Source organism: Thermobia domestica, chromosome 2 (assembly GCF_964235325.1).
Source record: "Thermobia domestica chromosome 2, izTheDome1.hap1.1, whole genome shotgun sequence".
In the NCBI taxonomy this organism is placed as follows: domain Eukaryota; kingdom Metazoa; phylum Arthropoda; class Insecta; order Zygentoma; family Lepismatidae; genus Thermobia; species Thermobia domestica.
The window spans coordinates 72,539,920-72,557,084 of record NC_137455.1 but is presented as its reverse complement, the minus strand read 5'-3'; the positions used below and the strand labels follow the sequence as shown (position 1 = coordinate 72,557,084).

Here is a 17,165-nt window from a genome sequence, read left to right as displayed (position 1 = left end):
GGCTACATGACGCGACACCTACTGATTAACATAAATACCGAACCACATGAACTCCCTCCGTGAATCGAATCTGGGTCTCCCACGCCAAAGGCACGTACGCTAGCCGCTTAGCCACGAAGAAACTTTTCAAATATACGAGATAGCAAACGTTTACACTCTTGATGGTAATGGAGATTACATTTAGTATATTGTGAAATTGATGGAGACTCTGTAGAAAAAAAATGGCATACAACTAAATTCGTGAAAATCATAGCAAATAATACGAAGCTGACTTCAGAAACTGAAAGTTGTGTTACCATATTCAAGAATATGAAAGCAATTAAAGGAGTACCGTAGCTCAAAATAGTCTCAGTACATTAGCTATAGTATCAACAGAGAAAAAAATGAAAAAAAAACTAAACTTCAGAAGAGTTATTGACAAGTTGATTGTCCAGAAAAGGATGAGAAGTAATTTCATATACGAATGAAATCGAGCATTTGTTTATAAATTGGTACTTTTCATTGTGTGTAAATATTTCTATATATATTGTTATTTTCACTATGGAATTGGTATTATCACCGAAAAATAGTTTTTATAGTATTTCTTATTTAGAATACTGAAAGAATTCTAGAATAGAATTTTCTAAAAATTGTTATTTATAGTTTTTCTCATTTAGAATACTGAAAGAATTCTAGTATAAAATTTTCTAACGACTGCAAACTACCGAAAAATTATGTCACGAGAAGCCACTGAATACAATACCCCGGAAACATCAATTATTTGTTGATTTTAGAAAGGCTTACGATTCGGTTAGGAGAGAAACATTGTACAACATTCTTACAGAATTTGGAATACCGAAAAAGCTAATTAGATTAATTAAAGTATGTTTAAATAAATCCCAAAGTAAAGTCCGGGTAGAAAAATTCTTGTCTACAAGCTTTCACGTCGAGAATGGCCTGAAACAAGGAGAGGAGTTACCGTCATTATTATTCAACTTTGTCCTGGAATACACTATAAAGAAAATCAAGGATAGCAGCCAGGACCACCATTTAACAGGAAAAAGGTTTAAAAATGAAACTTGTACCAATTGATATATCTCATTGGGCTGAATACAATGATACGCGTAATTGTAAAACCTCATACTTTTCCAGAAAATAGAGTAAAAACAATTTCTAAACGTAAAAATTGATTAGTCTACTGTAGTGTGAAATTAATACTCAAACATACCCTCTTTAACCCCTTTATTATGACACTAGCAAAGAAGGCACTGCAAAGTCTGGTTAATGAGATGAAGCCCAAAATTCTGATTAACTTTTAACTGTAATTTTTTGTTTACCTTTAATACGAGGTGTGTTCAAAAACTATCGAACCTTTGTTTGGCAAAAATACATTTATTGATTTGGAACTCCGAAATACTAATTCTCTTCAAAGTAGTGTTCTTGGTAATGCACACACTTCTCCCAGTGCTCCCGTGATTGTTGTAAACACTTCTGGAACGGAGTTTTTGGAATGGTGAGCAACTGTGCTGTCGTATTCCGCATGATGTCTTCTCTTGACTCAAATCGGATCCCTTTTAGTGGCATTTTCAACTTGGGAAATAACCAAAAGTCACATGGAGCCATGTCAGGTGAGTAGGGAGCCTGGCGACATATAGAAATGTTGTGTTTGGCGATTAAAGCCTGAATCAAATTTCGCTTACACTCTTCTCATGCACAAATTCTGGTTCAAAATTGAATGTACTGATCCGATTGAATGGTTTCCGCTTGAGTATCGCCAAGATTTTTGGCAAAATTCAATGCAATATCGCTGCTCATGCTTTTCTGTCATTTTACCAAAAAAAAAAAAAAAAAAAAAAAAACTGAATCCGGCGACCGCTCACTACACATCTTCATTTTTAAGAGTCTTCATCCCGGCGAAATTAAAATACCGCTAATTTTACATTAATTATGTAATATCTTCAAATAGATAAAAGATAATCGAAATGTGGAACAAGAGCGCCCTAGACAATATCATTTTACATAAGATACCGTTATCACGACTCACTTATCTGCTTTCGATTTCAAGCCATTTTGAAAATCGGCATTTATTTTCGCGTTTCTAAACTGCTGAAAACATAAAGCCGCTAGGTGACTTGTGATAACGGTACCACACGCAAAATAATATTGTCTAGGGCGCTCTTGTTCCATATTTCAATTATCTTTTATCTATTTGAAGATATCACATAATTACTGTAAAATTAGCGGTGTTTTAATTTCGCCGCGACCTTTTGGCTGACTAGCGGGACATAGACATTAATATATTTTTGCGGAATGAAAAGCCAGGATTAAGTTAGATTAGGGATGGTACCGAGACCGAGACGGACTTTTATATACCGAGACGAGACCGAGTATCTTTTGGAAGTATCTACATGAAGAGACGTGATATGTCAGCAGGTTTTCGAAGTAAGGTATTTAGAAAAAGTAAAATATTTCATTTCTTGTAACTTTGTTCCTTCATTCATTCGAAATACACTATTTCATGATCATAGTATTTGACGCTAAGATACAAATGATCGCATTGCACCGTCTATGCTATTTGAGTTACTAGAGCTCTCCAAAATATTGATGTTAGTGAATATATGTGGTTTTATTTAATATCTAAATTAGAAATAGATAATACCTTACATAGTGCAATTTGAGAAAATATAACTTTATTTTGCGTTGGTAACACTGCTTGCTTATATATAGGCTCGGATCCAAGGGAAGGGCTATAGGAGTTATATCCCCCTTAATGTTCAGGTATACACTGAATAAAATGAGCTTCAATCCTGCTTTAACTGGATAAAGAGACAAAGTATGGTTTAGTCCTTCTCTTAATCATATTTTGGATCCGCGCATGTATATATATCCTGTTTCACTTTTTGTTCTGTTCATTGTCACAACTCTGTTTAGTGTTTGAAGGTCTATCGAACGAGGTATCACTTGCCCCATGTTTCCATTTAAAATTTTTAAGTTGGGCCCTGGGCCCCCATGAAAGCCGGCCCTGGGGGCACCGCGACAACATCATTCGATTTGCCCCGTTGATTTAATATTTGAATTTTTGTTTGGTTCATTTATGTTCAACCGTTTTCATACTAGTGCTACTGGACCTTCACCTGATGCAGGTAACATATCTTGGGGGATATTTTGAATACGGTGACCGATATGAAAAATCTTTTGCCACATCGCTTTTTAGTTTTTAAAGACCTATCGAATGAGGTGTCACTCGACCCATGTTTCCATTTAAGATTTTAAAGTTGGGCCCCGGGCCCATTTGAAGAGCGGCCCTGGGGGGCACCGCGATAATGCCATTCGATCTGCCCCATGGTATTTCTTATTTTAGTTTTTGTTCAGTTTATTTATGTTCAACCGTTTTCGAGATATTTCCGTAGAAAGATTAAAATGGGCCACCCTGTATATATATATATACAAAGGCGGATCCAAGGGGGGCTATGGGCTATAGCCCTCCCCCCTTGACCCTCAGGTATACACTGGATAAAATGGACTTCAATCCTGTTTTACACTGGATAAAGCGGCAAACTATGGTTTAGTTCCTCCCTTGATCATATCCTGGATCCGGATACGCCACTATATATATATATATATACGTAGATAGATAGATAGATAGATAGAGAGAAAGATTATATACAACAGCAGTGAATTTTGTTTCGGTAGAGGCTTGAGGAACGGGTAATAAACATTTGTGTTGTACTTGCAATGCGAAAAATGATTTCAAATTTATTTCGGGAGGCTTGAGCCCGATACCTACCCCCTAAATACGCCACTGTGCAGGTACATCAGTCAACCGTTCTCATATTATCTCATACAGCAACGAAACAAAAATTAAGTAAGGCACAATAACTATCAATATTCGAGACGAGACCGAGACTTTCGAGACTGACCATGGTCTCGTCTCGGTCTCGTCTCGATTTATAGAGGTCAGTTTCGGTCTCTGTCTCGTCTCGGTATGTAATAATCCGTCTCGGTCTCGTCTCGGTATATAAAAGTCCGTCTCGGTCTCGGTACCATCCCTAATCTAACTTAATCCTGGCTTTTCATTCCGCAAAAATATATTAATGTCTATGTCCCGCTAGTCAGCCAAAAGGTCGCGGCGAAATTAAAACACCGCTAATTTTACAGTAATTATGTGATATCTTCAAATAGATAAAAGATAATTGAAATATGGAACAAGAGCGCCCTAGACAATATTATTTTGCGTGTGGTACCGTTATCACAAGTCACCTAGCGGCTTTATGTTTTCAGCAGTTTAGAAACGCGAAAATAAATGCCGATTTTCAAAATGGCTTGAAATCGAAAGCAGATAAGTGAGTCGTGATAACGGTATCTTATGTAAAATGATATTGTCTAGGGCGCTCTTGTTCCACATTTCGATTATCTTTTATCTATTTGAAGATATTACATAATTAATGTAAAATTAGCGGTATTTTAATTTCGCCGGGATGAAGACTCTTAAAAATGAAGATGTGTAGTGAGCGGTCGCCGGATTCAGTTTTTTTTTTTTTTTTTTTTTTTTGGTAAAATGACAGAAAAGCATGAGCAGCGATATTGCATTGAATTTTGCCAAAAATCTTGGCGATACTCAAGCGGAAACCATTCAATCGGATCAGTACATTCAATTTTGAACCAGAATTTGTGCATGAGGAGAGTGTAAGCGAAATTTGATTCAGGCTTTCATCGCCAAACACAACATTTCTATATGTCGCCAGGCTCCCTACTCACCTGACATGGCTCCATGTGACTTTTGGTTATTTCCCAAGTTGAAAATGCCACTAAAAGGGATCCGATTTGAGTCAAGAGAAGACATCATGCAGAATACGACAGCACAGTTGCTCACCATTCCAAAAACTGCGTTCCAGAAGTGTTTACAACAATCACGGGAGCACTGGGAGAAGTGTGTGCATTACCAAGAACACTACTTTGAAGAGAATTAGTATTTCGGAGTTCCAAATCAATAAATGTATTTTTGCCAAACAAAGGTTCGACACTTTATGAACACACCTCGTATTAAAGGTAAACAAAAAATTACAGTTAAAAGTTAATCAGAATTTTGGGCTTCATCTCATTAACCAGACTTTGCAGTGCCTTCTTTGCTAGTGTCATAATAAAGGGGTTAAAGAGGGTATGTTTCAGTATTAATTTCACACTACAGTAGACTAATCAATTTTTACGTTTAGAAATTGTTTTTTCTCTATTTTCTGGAAAAGTATGAGGTTTTACAATTACGCGTATCATTGTATTCAGCCCAATGAGATATATCAATTGGTACAAGTTTCATTTTTAAATGAAAATTTCATAGATCAATGAGAAAAATAAATAAGGTACATACATGTAATAGACGTAGTGAGGTAAAATAAAATCTTGTGCATGGGCCTACTGTATTCAATTACAGTATTTATTTATGCTACGAATTAATACACATAAAACTTACAGTGAACAAAAAAAAAAAAAAAAAAACCTACATATGGCTTCAAAAGTCAAGACAAAAATTAGATGATATGCCCTTTTCAGCGCTCCTCCCTCTACTTTAGTCTCCCTTTTGATCTATTTTGATTTATGCTCCTTGTTCCATGTATCTAGACCATCTAGAGAACGAGTTATTGGTATTTGGAATTTACTATTTAAATAGCACTTCATTCAAAAACTCGCAGAGTATTTAGGGTCTTACTTGGCAGTGAACTAAAGGTTAAATGTGTAGGGTAACAAGTAAACTAAGACCTTTACAGACAACGTAGTTCATATACCTAACTCAGGGGTGCCCACAAGGGGGGGCTATGACGCAAACTGCGTCATTGAAATATTTGGGGGGGTTAAAATCTATATAAATATGTTTGATGAGGGGGGGTAAAATTAATCGAAAAGAAGTTTTTTTTCATGGAAGAACACCTACGGATAGACAATTGGGGGGTGCGTCATAGACATAAGGGGGGGGGCACCACTGCCTAACTTCTTACAGACTAGGGAACTTGAAAATTTGTGTTAAAAAGTATATTTTAACATCGGTTGTTCGCAACACAGGTTCCGTCTAAGATAATATAGCCATTATTTTTGTACCTTTAAATTCATGGGACCGTGGAATATTTCCATTTAAGATAAATTTCCGTTTAATACGGGGCCTGTTGAAGGCAGTTTTTACTGTATTAAAAGCCTGTATTCGAAAACCTTGTTATTGTTTAAAAGAAAATAAATCACTTGAAATTACTTTTTGTAGCCAATTATGTGTAAATCCAATATTGCATCCAATATTTTCTTCTAGCGTAACACTGTCCAATCAAACAGCAGTAATTTACAATGTATAATAATGATACTTTAAATGGAATAAAGTGATATGAGCGAGGCATGGAGCATTGATACGTTTTGAGAGACCGAGGTGCGTATCAAAGCACACAAGCTTTTATTTTAATAGTCTCCTAAACTCCTTAAAGGAAAACTTGAGAACTTATCTCAGAAAGTAACTGCTGTAACAAGTTTTAGATTTTATAAAGCAAATATTTTAATTTGTAGAGCTAATTTTCTAAAGAGTTGTTAATTTCTTCCCGAAATACATTCTTGAACGGTTTCTTTGGAATGAACTCTGTCGAGTATAAAAAAAGCCAAATCTGGGTTTTTCATAGTTGTATAAACTCCTTACCAGGCTTGAAACTGCTATGAGAATATAAGAAGGCCAAAAAATTAAGCGCTTCTGAAATTTGAGCTTTTGCTGTTGTGAGAAATAGAAATTCTTTAAACAAGCTTACTTACTTTGAAATTTTCTTCTTGAATTGTTTGTCTCTCAACTTCAATCCATTGTTTTAGAAGATAACTTCTAGAAGATTTTTCGGACAGTAGTGTCATATGTCGGATTTAGTTGTAGTGTGACATGTTTGTCCAATTTTTGTCCACCCAAGAAAAAAATATGTATCATTCAAATTAACAAAAGGGGCCACGGTGGCTCAGTAGTAGAGTGTTCCCTCTGGTGCATGGGGTCTCTGGTTTGATCCCAACTCGCGCCAAGTGAGCTTTGTCACTTCATTTACCTGTAGTGCGACATCTTCAAATTTCAATTTTAACTACAGTAGGTCAGAATTTTATCCAAATTTTGACCACCCATAAAAACTTTGTACCATTCAAATAAACGACGGAGGACCATTTCAAAATTCGGCCACCTCGATCATCTCTAGTGTGATGTCTTCAAATCCGAATTTTAACTAGCTCAGCATTTTGTCCATTTTTTATCCATTTTTGTTCACCCAAAAAACATTTTGTACCATTCAAATAAACTAGGGATGGTCATTTCAAAATTTGGCCACTTCGATCATCTGTAGTGCGACATCTTCAAATTGGAATTTTAACTTGCTCAGAATTTTGTCCAAGTTTTGTCGACATCTTCGAATTCGAGTTTTAATTAGCTCAGAGTTTTGGATTCGAATGGGAATTTTGTCTAATTTCCATACACATTTGTACCATCAAAAGAAATTGTGCCATTCAAATTAACAAAGGAGGGTTATTTCAAAATGTTGGCCACTTCGATCACCTGTAGTGCGATATCTTCAAATTGGAATTTTAACTTGCTCAGAATTTTGTCCAAGTTTTGACTATCCAAGAAAAAATTTGTACCATTCAAATAAACAAGGGAGGACCATTTCAAAATTTCGGCTACTTCGATCATCTGTACGGCGACATCTTCAAATTCGAATTTTAATTAGCTCAGAATTGTGTCCAATTTTTGAACATTTTTGTAACATCAGAAATAAATTCTGTAGAGGATGAATCACTCACCCTTTTCTTATTTTTCTTTCACGGACTTTGGAAGATATTCTAAACCGACAACAATGAGCCACTTAAAAAACTTGAGTCCATTTATATTAGGAACTTAAAATTCCATTTTTGAGGAAAGTCATTGGTCGTTAAACATAATCAATTTGGTCGTTCCTTTAAATATGCATTTATATGCAGGAACGATATAAATATGCACTAACCTCCGAAATATGCAAATATATGCACTATAAAACTGCTATTTTACCCCAAAATAGCTCAAACGAATTTCTGTTTAAAGAGCATATCAATATCACATCAGGAATTAAACATGCAAATATGCAAAAATACGAAGTCTAGTTATTACATAAGACTATTGCGTTCATGTGACCAAAAAGACTATAACTATAATTATATTAAATTGCTATAGACTGCCAATTGCTCACTTAGACAATTTATGAAGTTCACTTTACCGCAACAGTTTTATACAAATTAGATATATGGATAAATATTTAACTATTGTTAGTAGACCTTTAAAGTACTATCAAATATCATGATATATAGGTATTTACTTTTAATTAACTGAAATGAAAAGTTAACTATTAAGTTTACGCATTCTGTACCTTTTCAAAAAAATAAATGCTGGTACGGTATTGGTTTCACGGCGAAATAGCTGTTTCTGAATGTTAAGTTTCGTCGAAATAATTTTTAAAAATATGCAATGATTTTCGAGACATCCGAATCGAATTAAGATTTTTACGGGCAGTCTCGACTCGACTCGAAAATTCGAGTCGAGAAAGACGTTTGTCTCGACTCATCTCAAATTTTACAATGTGTCTTGACTCGGAATCTCGTCTCGAATTCGAGTCGAGATTCGAGACATCTCTCGACTCGTACACATCCCTACTTCTTGGTTCGGCTCGATAGTGAATGAGCTGTCAGCCAAACTGCTCAAGCCGTTGACAACCCTAAACCTGGGCCCAGCAGTTTTGAACGTGTTTGGCCGGCGCCCTATAACCTTTAATACATCTTGGCTCGAGCCCGAATACTTGCTCCTCTGGAAGTCAAACCCAGAACCTCATAAATGATGTCCTTGCCTCCTAGACTTCACGACCAGCAAGGTCGGTAGTCAACTAGACTTTAGTATTCAGATACAAACCGCCTGTTCTTATAATAATAATAATAATAATAATAATAATAATAATAATAATAATAATAATAATAATAATAATAATAATAATAATAATAATAATAATAATAATAATAATAATAGTAAAAGTTGTAGTAAAAGTAGTAACATTGATAATAATTATATTGTCTATGTATAATACTTGAAGAGAGTATTTGAATCTACACACAGGATTTGGCTCGTTTTGGCTCGACTCGACTCGAAACTCGAGCAGAATTCGAGTCAAGTCAGAGGAAATATTTCGAGCCAAGTTCTCGAGTCGAGCTAAAAGATGTCTGTCTCGAGTCGAGTCGAGTTTCAAAGAAAACTCGCTCGAACTCGCTGGTGCCTATCCCTACAAACAAAATTACGGCTTTCTGAGGTCGTACCAAAGATAATGGGATGTTTAAAACTCTTCATCATAGATTTTTAAGTTAATGCAGAATAAAAATTTTAATCTAGTTTCAAGACTTTTTAAAAATATATATATAATCTCTGATTTTTCTTTAGGATACGTTTTTATCTACCTAAATAAACTAAATGTTTGTAAGAAAAGCGAATAGCTTATCAAAACATGCTGTACTTGGTAATATTGCTACAGTGATAAAATCTTACCTTCTGTATTGTGGGAACCTGAAGGAAATTTTGGAATTGATTTTTTCAACATTCAACTTTAACACATGCAAAATAATAATAATAATAATAATAATAATAATAATAATAATAATAATAATAATAATAATAATAATAATAATAATAAGAAGAAGAAGAAGAAGAAGAAGAAGAAAGGAGTATTGAGATTTGTAGTAACGTATGTTCAGCTGTAACCAGAAAGGTTTTTCTTTGGAGGGGGCGGAACAGTAATAAAGTGTCTTGAGATAACAATACAAAAGTACATAGACAAATCGTTCCTAATTAAAGATGCCTCTGCAACTATAATGATAAATTGATACATTGCATGTTTCGTGTATACTATTAACAGTTCACTAAAGAGCATACATGGCAATTCAAATATACGAGTTGAGTTGATTTTGAGTTTAAGGTCCCTTTCAGCAGCGAGGCTACATGAGACGGCACCTACTGATTAACGTGGAATCCAAACAACATGAGCTCCCTCCGTGAATCGAATCCGGGTCTCCCACGTCAAAAGCACGTACGCTAGCCGCTTAGCCACGAAGAAACTTTTCAAATATACGAGATAGCAGACGTTTGCAGTCTTGATACTAATGGAGATTCCATTTAGTATATTGTGAAATTGATGGAGAGTCTGTAGAAAAAAATGGCATACAACAAAATTCGTGAAAATCATAGCAAATAATACGAAGCTGACTTCAGAAACCGAAAGTTGTGTTACCATATTCAAGAATATGAAAGCATTTAAAGGAGTGCCGTATCTCAAAATAGTCTCAGTACATTAGCTATAGTATCAACAGAGAAAAAAATGAAAAAACTAAACTTCAGAAGAGTTATTGACAAGTTGATTGTCCAGAAAAGCATGAGAAGTAATTTCATATACGAATGAAATCGAGCATTTGTTTATAAATTGGTACTTTTCATTGTGTGTAAATATTTCTATATATATGTTTACTTTCACTATGAAATCGGTAACATCACCGAAAAATAGTTTTTATAGTATTTCTTATTTAGAATACTGAAAAAATTCTAGAATAGAATTTTCTAAAAAATAGTTATTTATAGTTTTTCTCATTTAGAATACTGAAAGAATTCTAGTATAAAATTTTCTAACGACTGCAAACTACCGAAAAATTATGTCACGAGAAGCCACTGAATACAATACCCCGGAAACATCAATTATTTGTTGATTTTAGAAAGACTTACGATTCGGTTAGGAGAGAAACATTGTACAACATTCTTACAGAATTTGGAATACCGAAAAAGCTAATTAGATTAATTAAAGTATGTTTAAATAAATCCCAAAGTAAAGTCCGGGTAGAAAAATTCTTGTCTACAAGCTTTCACGTCGAGAATGGCCTGAAACAAGGAGAGGAGTTACCGTCATTATTATTCAACTTTGTCCTGGAATACACTATAAGGAAAATCAAGGATAACAGCCAGGACCGCCATTTAACAGGAAAAAGGTTTAAAAATGAAACTTGTACCAATTGATATATCTCATTGGGCTGAATACAATGATACGCGTAATTGTAAAACCTCATACTTTTCCAGAAAATAGAGAAAAAACAATTTCTAAACGTAAAAATTGATTAGTCTACTGTAGTGTGAAATTAATACTGAAACATACCCTCTTTAACCCCTTTATTATGACACTAGCAAAGAAGGTACTGCAAAGTCTGGTTAATGAGATGAAGCCCAAAATTCTGATTAACTTTTAACTGTAATTTTTTGTTTACCTTTAATACGAGGTGTGTTCATAAAGTGTCGAACCTTTGTTTGGCAAAAATACATTTATTGATTTGGAACTCCGAAATACTAATTCTCTTCAAAGTAGTGTTCTTGGCAATGCACACACTTCTCCCAGTGCTCCCGTGATTGTTGTAAACACTTCTGGAACGCAGTTTTTGGAATGGTGAGCAAGTGTGCTGTCGTATTCCGCATGATGTCTTCTCTTGACTCAAATCGGATCCCTTTTAGTGTCATTTTCAACTTGGAAAGTAATCAAAAGTCACATGGAGCCATGTCAGGTGAGTAGGGAGCCTGGCGACACATAGAAATGTTGTGTTTGGCGATGAAAGCCTGAATCAAATTTCGCTTATCCTCTCCTCATGCCCAAATTCTGGTTCAAAATTGAATGGTTTCCGCTTGGGTATCGTCAAGATTTGGCAAAATTTTATTCAATATCGCTGCTCAAGCTTTTCTGTCATTAAAAAAAAAAAAAAAAACTGAATCCGGCGACCGCTCATTACACATCTTCACTCGTTGGCCGACTCCCCCCAATGATTGACGCTTTCTACAGGCGGGAAAAAGTTCACGACTGCGCATGAGTGTTCTCTCTACATCTCCTGCGCTTCATTGGTTTTCGCGTGCGAAAAAATAAGGTTCTATATTTTTTGAACACACCTCTTATATACACACGAAATAGATGGAAACATTTTCTCCTCTGCTTCTTTTTATTTCTCTATTACTATTTCGTATTTAGACTTCTCAAGAGATGAACGTGATTTTCCATCGATGTTTTTGGAACCGCAGTATTTTGATAGCTCCGTTATATTTCGATATTTTCAAATGTTAATATCGCACTGCCTTGTGGAATCCGAACAACTGTAATGCATTTAAATGCCCTCCCACTGAGAATTCAACATGAGATCCCGTGCCCAAAAGCAGTGCCGGATTTACGTATAAGCTAAAGGGCTCCACTCTCTTGGGGGCCCCAAAAAAGAAGTTAAAAACTGGATTTACATTTCTAAAATATAAGAGAATCAGTAAATAAGATTAAATCTAGGTATAACAACAGTGCTTCGTGTTGTGTAAGTCCTATGATATAAGCAATAAGCCCCTTCTGATAGCCTAATTTTTAAAATATCACTAGTTTCTTCATTTCTGTATATTGGATGCCTACGTTCACTTGGACACATAAAGAACCCCATTACCTTCAATAGCTTAGGGCCCCACCAAACCTAAATCCAGCTCTGCCCAAAAGGCACGCACGCAAGTTATTAGACGAGAAGGGAAGGGGTGAGTCATGGGCATGTCAATCGCGGAGTCCGATAGCTCCTCTTATTGAGCGAAGCAAGTGGAGCTCTATTGTCTCCAGGAAATGCAACACATTCATGACGATTCTTGTTTGGAACCATTTGACGGAACTTGATCAATTACAGCAAAGACCATTGATAGTAAGATTTACTTAAAATCCGAAATCGATAACATCACCGAAAAATAATAACTTAAAAAAAAAAAAAAAACAAGTTCTTTACAGACTCCCATTGAACCTAAAACTTCACGTACAAAATTTTCTTCATAACTAAAACGGTTCGATTTCGATTGTGATCATTAATTCCTGAAATCTAGAAAGATACTTAGACAATAAACTAAACCACCTTTGTTCTCATAAAAGTTTTTACAAAGTAAGGATCGATTTGATGTCAAATAGTGGTGACTTCAGATTACCTTCGGAGGACTTTTAATACACAGAAGGTAAAAATACTAAAGCAAAAATACAAGTGATCCACATTGAGCAGACTTGGGAAGGAATTTTGTTGATGTAGGGGAATTTTCCCCGGTCACCCCGGTCAACACTAGTACCAATACCAAATGTTATACAGAAAATCTAGCGATTCTAAACACTTTTTCATCTTTTCTTTCTTCTTTAGGAAATCATTAGCAAAAATATTATTTTATATATCATCACAATTCACAAATTGATTTTCGCTTACAATCGGACATCATTTTCACTTATAGGTTAGGCATAAATCTCATACTGGTTTGAAAAAGTAAGATTTAACAAAGTAATAGTTTAGTTAATTGATTTTTGAAATTTGTCATGAAATAACAGCCTACATTCAAATGACCCACAATTGTCTCATGATGATCAACTAATACCGAAAATTCAGTGATCTAATCAGGTATTGAATAGGGATGGGCATGAACGAGTTCCAGCGAGTTTTCATTGAAACTCGACTCGACTCGAGAACTCGGCTCGAAAAATTTCATCCAACTCGACTCGAAACTCGACTCGAATTTGACTCGAGTTTCGAGTCGAGTCGAGTCAAAATGAGCCAAATCGAGCCAAATGCTGTGTGTAGATTTCAAGTATTTTCTTCAAGTATTCTACATAGACAATATAATTATTACCAATGATACTACTACTACTATAACATTATATTATTATTATTATTATTATTATTATTATTATTATTATTATTATTATTATTATTATTATTATTATTATTATTATTATTATTATTATTATAACAACACCGTGTATAAACATGAAAGATGAATACTAAAAACTAGCTGACTGGTGACCTCGGTAGTCGTGAAGTCTAGGAGGCAAGGACATCGTTCACGAGGTTTTGGGTTTGAGTTCCGGAGGAGCAAGTATCCGGGCTTGAACCAAAAATCGTTAAAAGTTAGAGGGCGCTGGCCACACATGTTCAAAACTGCTTGGTCCGGATTTAGGGCTCCCAACGGCTTGGCTCATAGCTCATCCACTATCAAGCCGAGCCGACAACTCACCCACCCAAACCGACACGAGCCTAAACAAACCGAGCTGATGGCTCACCCCAACCGAGTGGGCGAGGGACGATGGCTCACCTGAGCCGAGTCGGTGTCTCATCTCAACCAAGCCGGCTCGAGTTGTTCGCTCAGTTGAACCGAGCTAAGTCGGTTAACATCCCTACACTGGTTGGGCTTCTGCTTCGCTCAAAACTTTCACCGTGCAGGTCTTAGCCTTGGTGGTGAGAACTACAGTATATACTTATGTTAGTGTTCACGACATTTGAGGCTGTCTCGTTATAAAAATCCATTGCCATCTTGTTAATCAAGACGAGGCGAAATGCGAGTAATGTCTCACCTCGTGAGCAACACTAAAAGTAGTCCACATTACTGTTTACATTTCTCATAGCTTTCGCTTTCCAGTCTAATCACTTAATCAGGCCATGATTTTAAAACGAGCTAAAACGAGCTAAACGAGCGAGCCATTTTTCAAACTCGACTCGACTCGAAACTCGACTCGAGAAAATTACCTTTGAATTCGCTTCGAGTTTCGAGTCGAGTCGAGTTTTAGCTCGGCTCGTTCCCATCCCTAATATTGAACCCGGCATCATGCTTACGAAAAGTGCATCCATTATCGGTACGTCTACCGAAAGCAGGAAGTAAATTTATGGCATAACTAACAATTCTCTTTAAGATACATTGAGAAAAATCCGTTATCCGGACAGCGGTATATTGTACACATATACGGAATCCATAAGTTTACTACGGAAATCTGTACGAGCATACGTTATCCATATGCTACATACCTACTGCCTTTTTCCCGTTTAGATGTTATGCTACTGCAGGATGTCTGACATCTAACAGTTTTACATATATTACATACGTATATGTATGTTACTTATGTTAGCTATATGTTATATACGCCCATCTTTATGTGAGATCCTGACCGCCTATATATATATTTCTTCGTTTCATACGGAAAGTACGTATAGATGGAACACTTATACGGAAAGTATTACCCAAACATACATTTTCAGTTACACGTTTTCTGCAGGATGTTACCTATAATTGTACGTTGTCCAAAAACTACAGGATTTCCGCATGTAACCTACGTTTTACGTACGCCATATAAGTTTTTTTCTCTGTGTAGAAATTAACTCATTAATTATTTCTTTCTTTCTTAGGGTTTAGCGTTCCTTTTCAGCATCGAGACTATATGGAACTTGAATCTACAGTTTAAGGTAGAATCTGAACCCTATAATGCGTTCAAAATGTTCGCCCACTGGTAATCAAACCCAGGGCCCCGTCTACCGAAGACGTCCAATCTACCACTAGACTGACGGGGAGGACAAAACAGATAACGTGTTATGGGCTCCCTAGTAGCTAAAATAGCGTTGTACTTCTTTGGTATGTGGCACACAAGTTAGATTCTCAGTTGGAGTTCATGTGTTCGAATCCTACGTTGACTTATACGCTCACATGTTATATGACAGCCACAGAGAGAAGTAGTTGTTAAGTGGTCCAGGCTTCATCTCTGGTGTGTGAAGTCCCTGGTTCAATTCGCGCTCGCACCAAATGTCTTTTTGGTAGACAAACGCCGTGTGCTTTAGTTTTTCCCTTTCCTCCTACTTTCTTCGTTTTCATTATCACCATCTCCTTTAGCCTACCCGACATAATCGTGAGACGTAAAGTTAAAAGATATAGACAACTAAGAGAAAATGGTTATTTATAAAATACCATCTTGTGATCCTAAGCAATCAAAATTACATTGATTTTTTGGAAAAGAGAAAATATATACGTGTATTTTCACTTTTCAAGCCACGCGAAAGGTCAGGAAAATGAGTTTGCTGTCTTAGTATTGGTTAAATGATTTGAATATTATGCATGGATGATTGTATTCGAGGTTGGGGTCAATTTCAGCATCAGCCTATAAGAAACACGGACCTACAGTTTAACAAAAATTCTTTTCTTTCCTTTTAATTGATTGGAGTGTAACGTTCCTTGTCAGTAGCGAGGCTAGGTAAAAAGACGGGATCTGTTGCTGGAAATGAGATCCATACCACTGCCCATGTTTGAATTGGAAAGAAGTATTCCCATCAGGAACTGTACTAGGGGCCAAGTACACACAGAAAGGATAAGCATAACCCACTTGACTACGAAGGGGCGCGCCCTTCTACAAGGTGGCCCACATAAAAGTAGCCCAGTGAAGTAATACAATACTGGCCAAAAAGTTCACCTCAAATTACAAACAAGTGGCTCCCAGAAGATTAATATCCTTGTCTTAGTTATGGCTCAATGATTAGGATTCTCGTCTTTTCTCGACTCAGTCTCCATTCCCGGTGGAAGTATATTTGGTTCGTGTAGCCTTCATGCTGTAGATAGTTCAATCTCATAAAAATAAATAAATAATACAAATCTGAAATTAAAAGTAGAGTCAAACCACGTTGATTTTGACAGATTATTAAAAAAACAAAACTAAATTTACGAGAATTTTGTACTTACCTTGTCTTCAGAAGATTTACTTGACCCCCAAGGTATAACAGCTATAATAATTATTAAACAGAAAACAAAAACTAAAAACAGAGAGAGAACACAGCTGAGGAACGACCTATCTCGTGGTCCTTTGGGTCCATTGGAAGCTGGAACTTCTCCATCTATGCCTTGCTGCACTATATAGGACCCTCGAGACATATTCAGCAGAATAACACCTCTGTTTGAGTATTGTTTTCACACTAAAGAACATTTTTCTACATTTTCTACGGAAGGGCTTTAGAACTGATATCAACATCCGGCTAAGGGGACCACAGTACAACCACAAAACAGGAACTGCTAACATCCTTTGAAATTTTCTGCAGTTCCGTTTATTTCCACGTTATCATCACGTCAACCCTAAACAAATTATTGTCCTAGATTTTCCGTCACTTTGACATTTAAGATTACTTTCAAAATCCTTGAAACATGGTATCGAGATAACATGAAGACCAATAAGAAACATCAAGACCTTAAAAATGCAAACTTTCGAGGTTGTCTCTGATGAAGATTTAATGTCACAAGATCACATAAATTTCAGTTCAAGATCATGGTCAACCTAAGGTTACTAGAATTTCTCACTGCA

At 36.0% G+C, this 17,165-nt stretch overlaps 1 protein-coding gene across 1 annotated transcript in view; it reads right to left on the bottom strand.

Moving 5' to 3' along the window:
• Positions 1-16,823, bottom strand: part of LOC145672682 (membrane metallo-endopeptidase-like 1) — a 173,744-nt gene extending 156,921 nt beyond the window's left edge. Inside the window, exon 1 of the mRNA XM_081741850.1 lies at positions 16,553-16,823. Within this exon, the coding sequence (XP_081597976.1) occupies positions 16,553-16,741 (189 nt within the window). The 5' untranslated portion in view covers positions 16,742-16,823. The remainder of the gene's footprint in view (positions 1-16,552) is intronic.
• Positions 16,824-17,165: the final 342 nt, after the last annotated feature.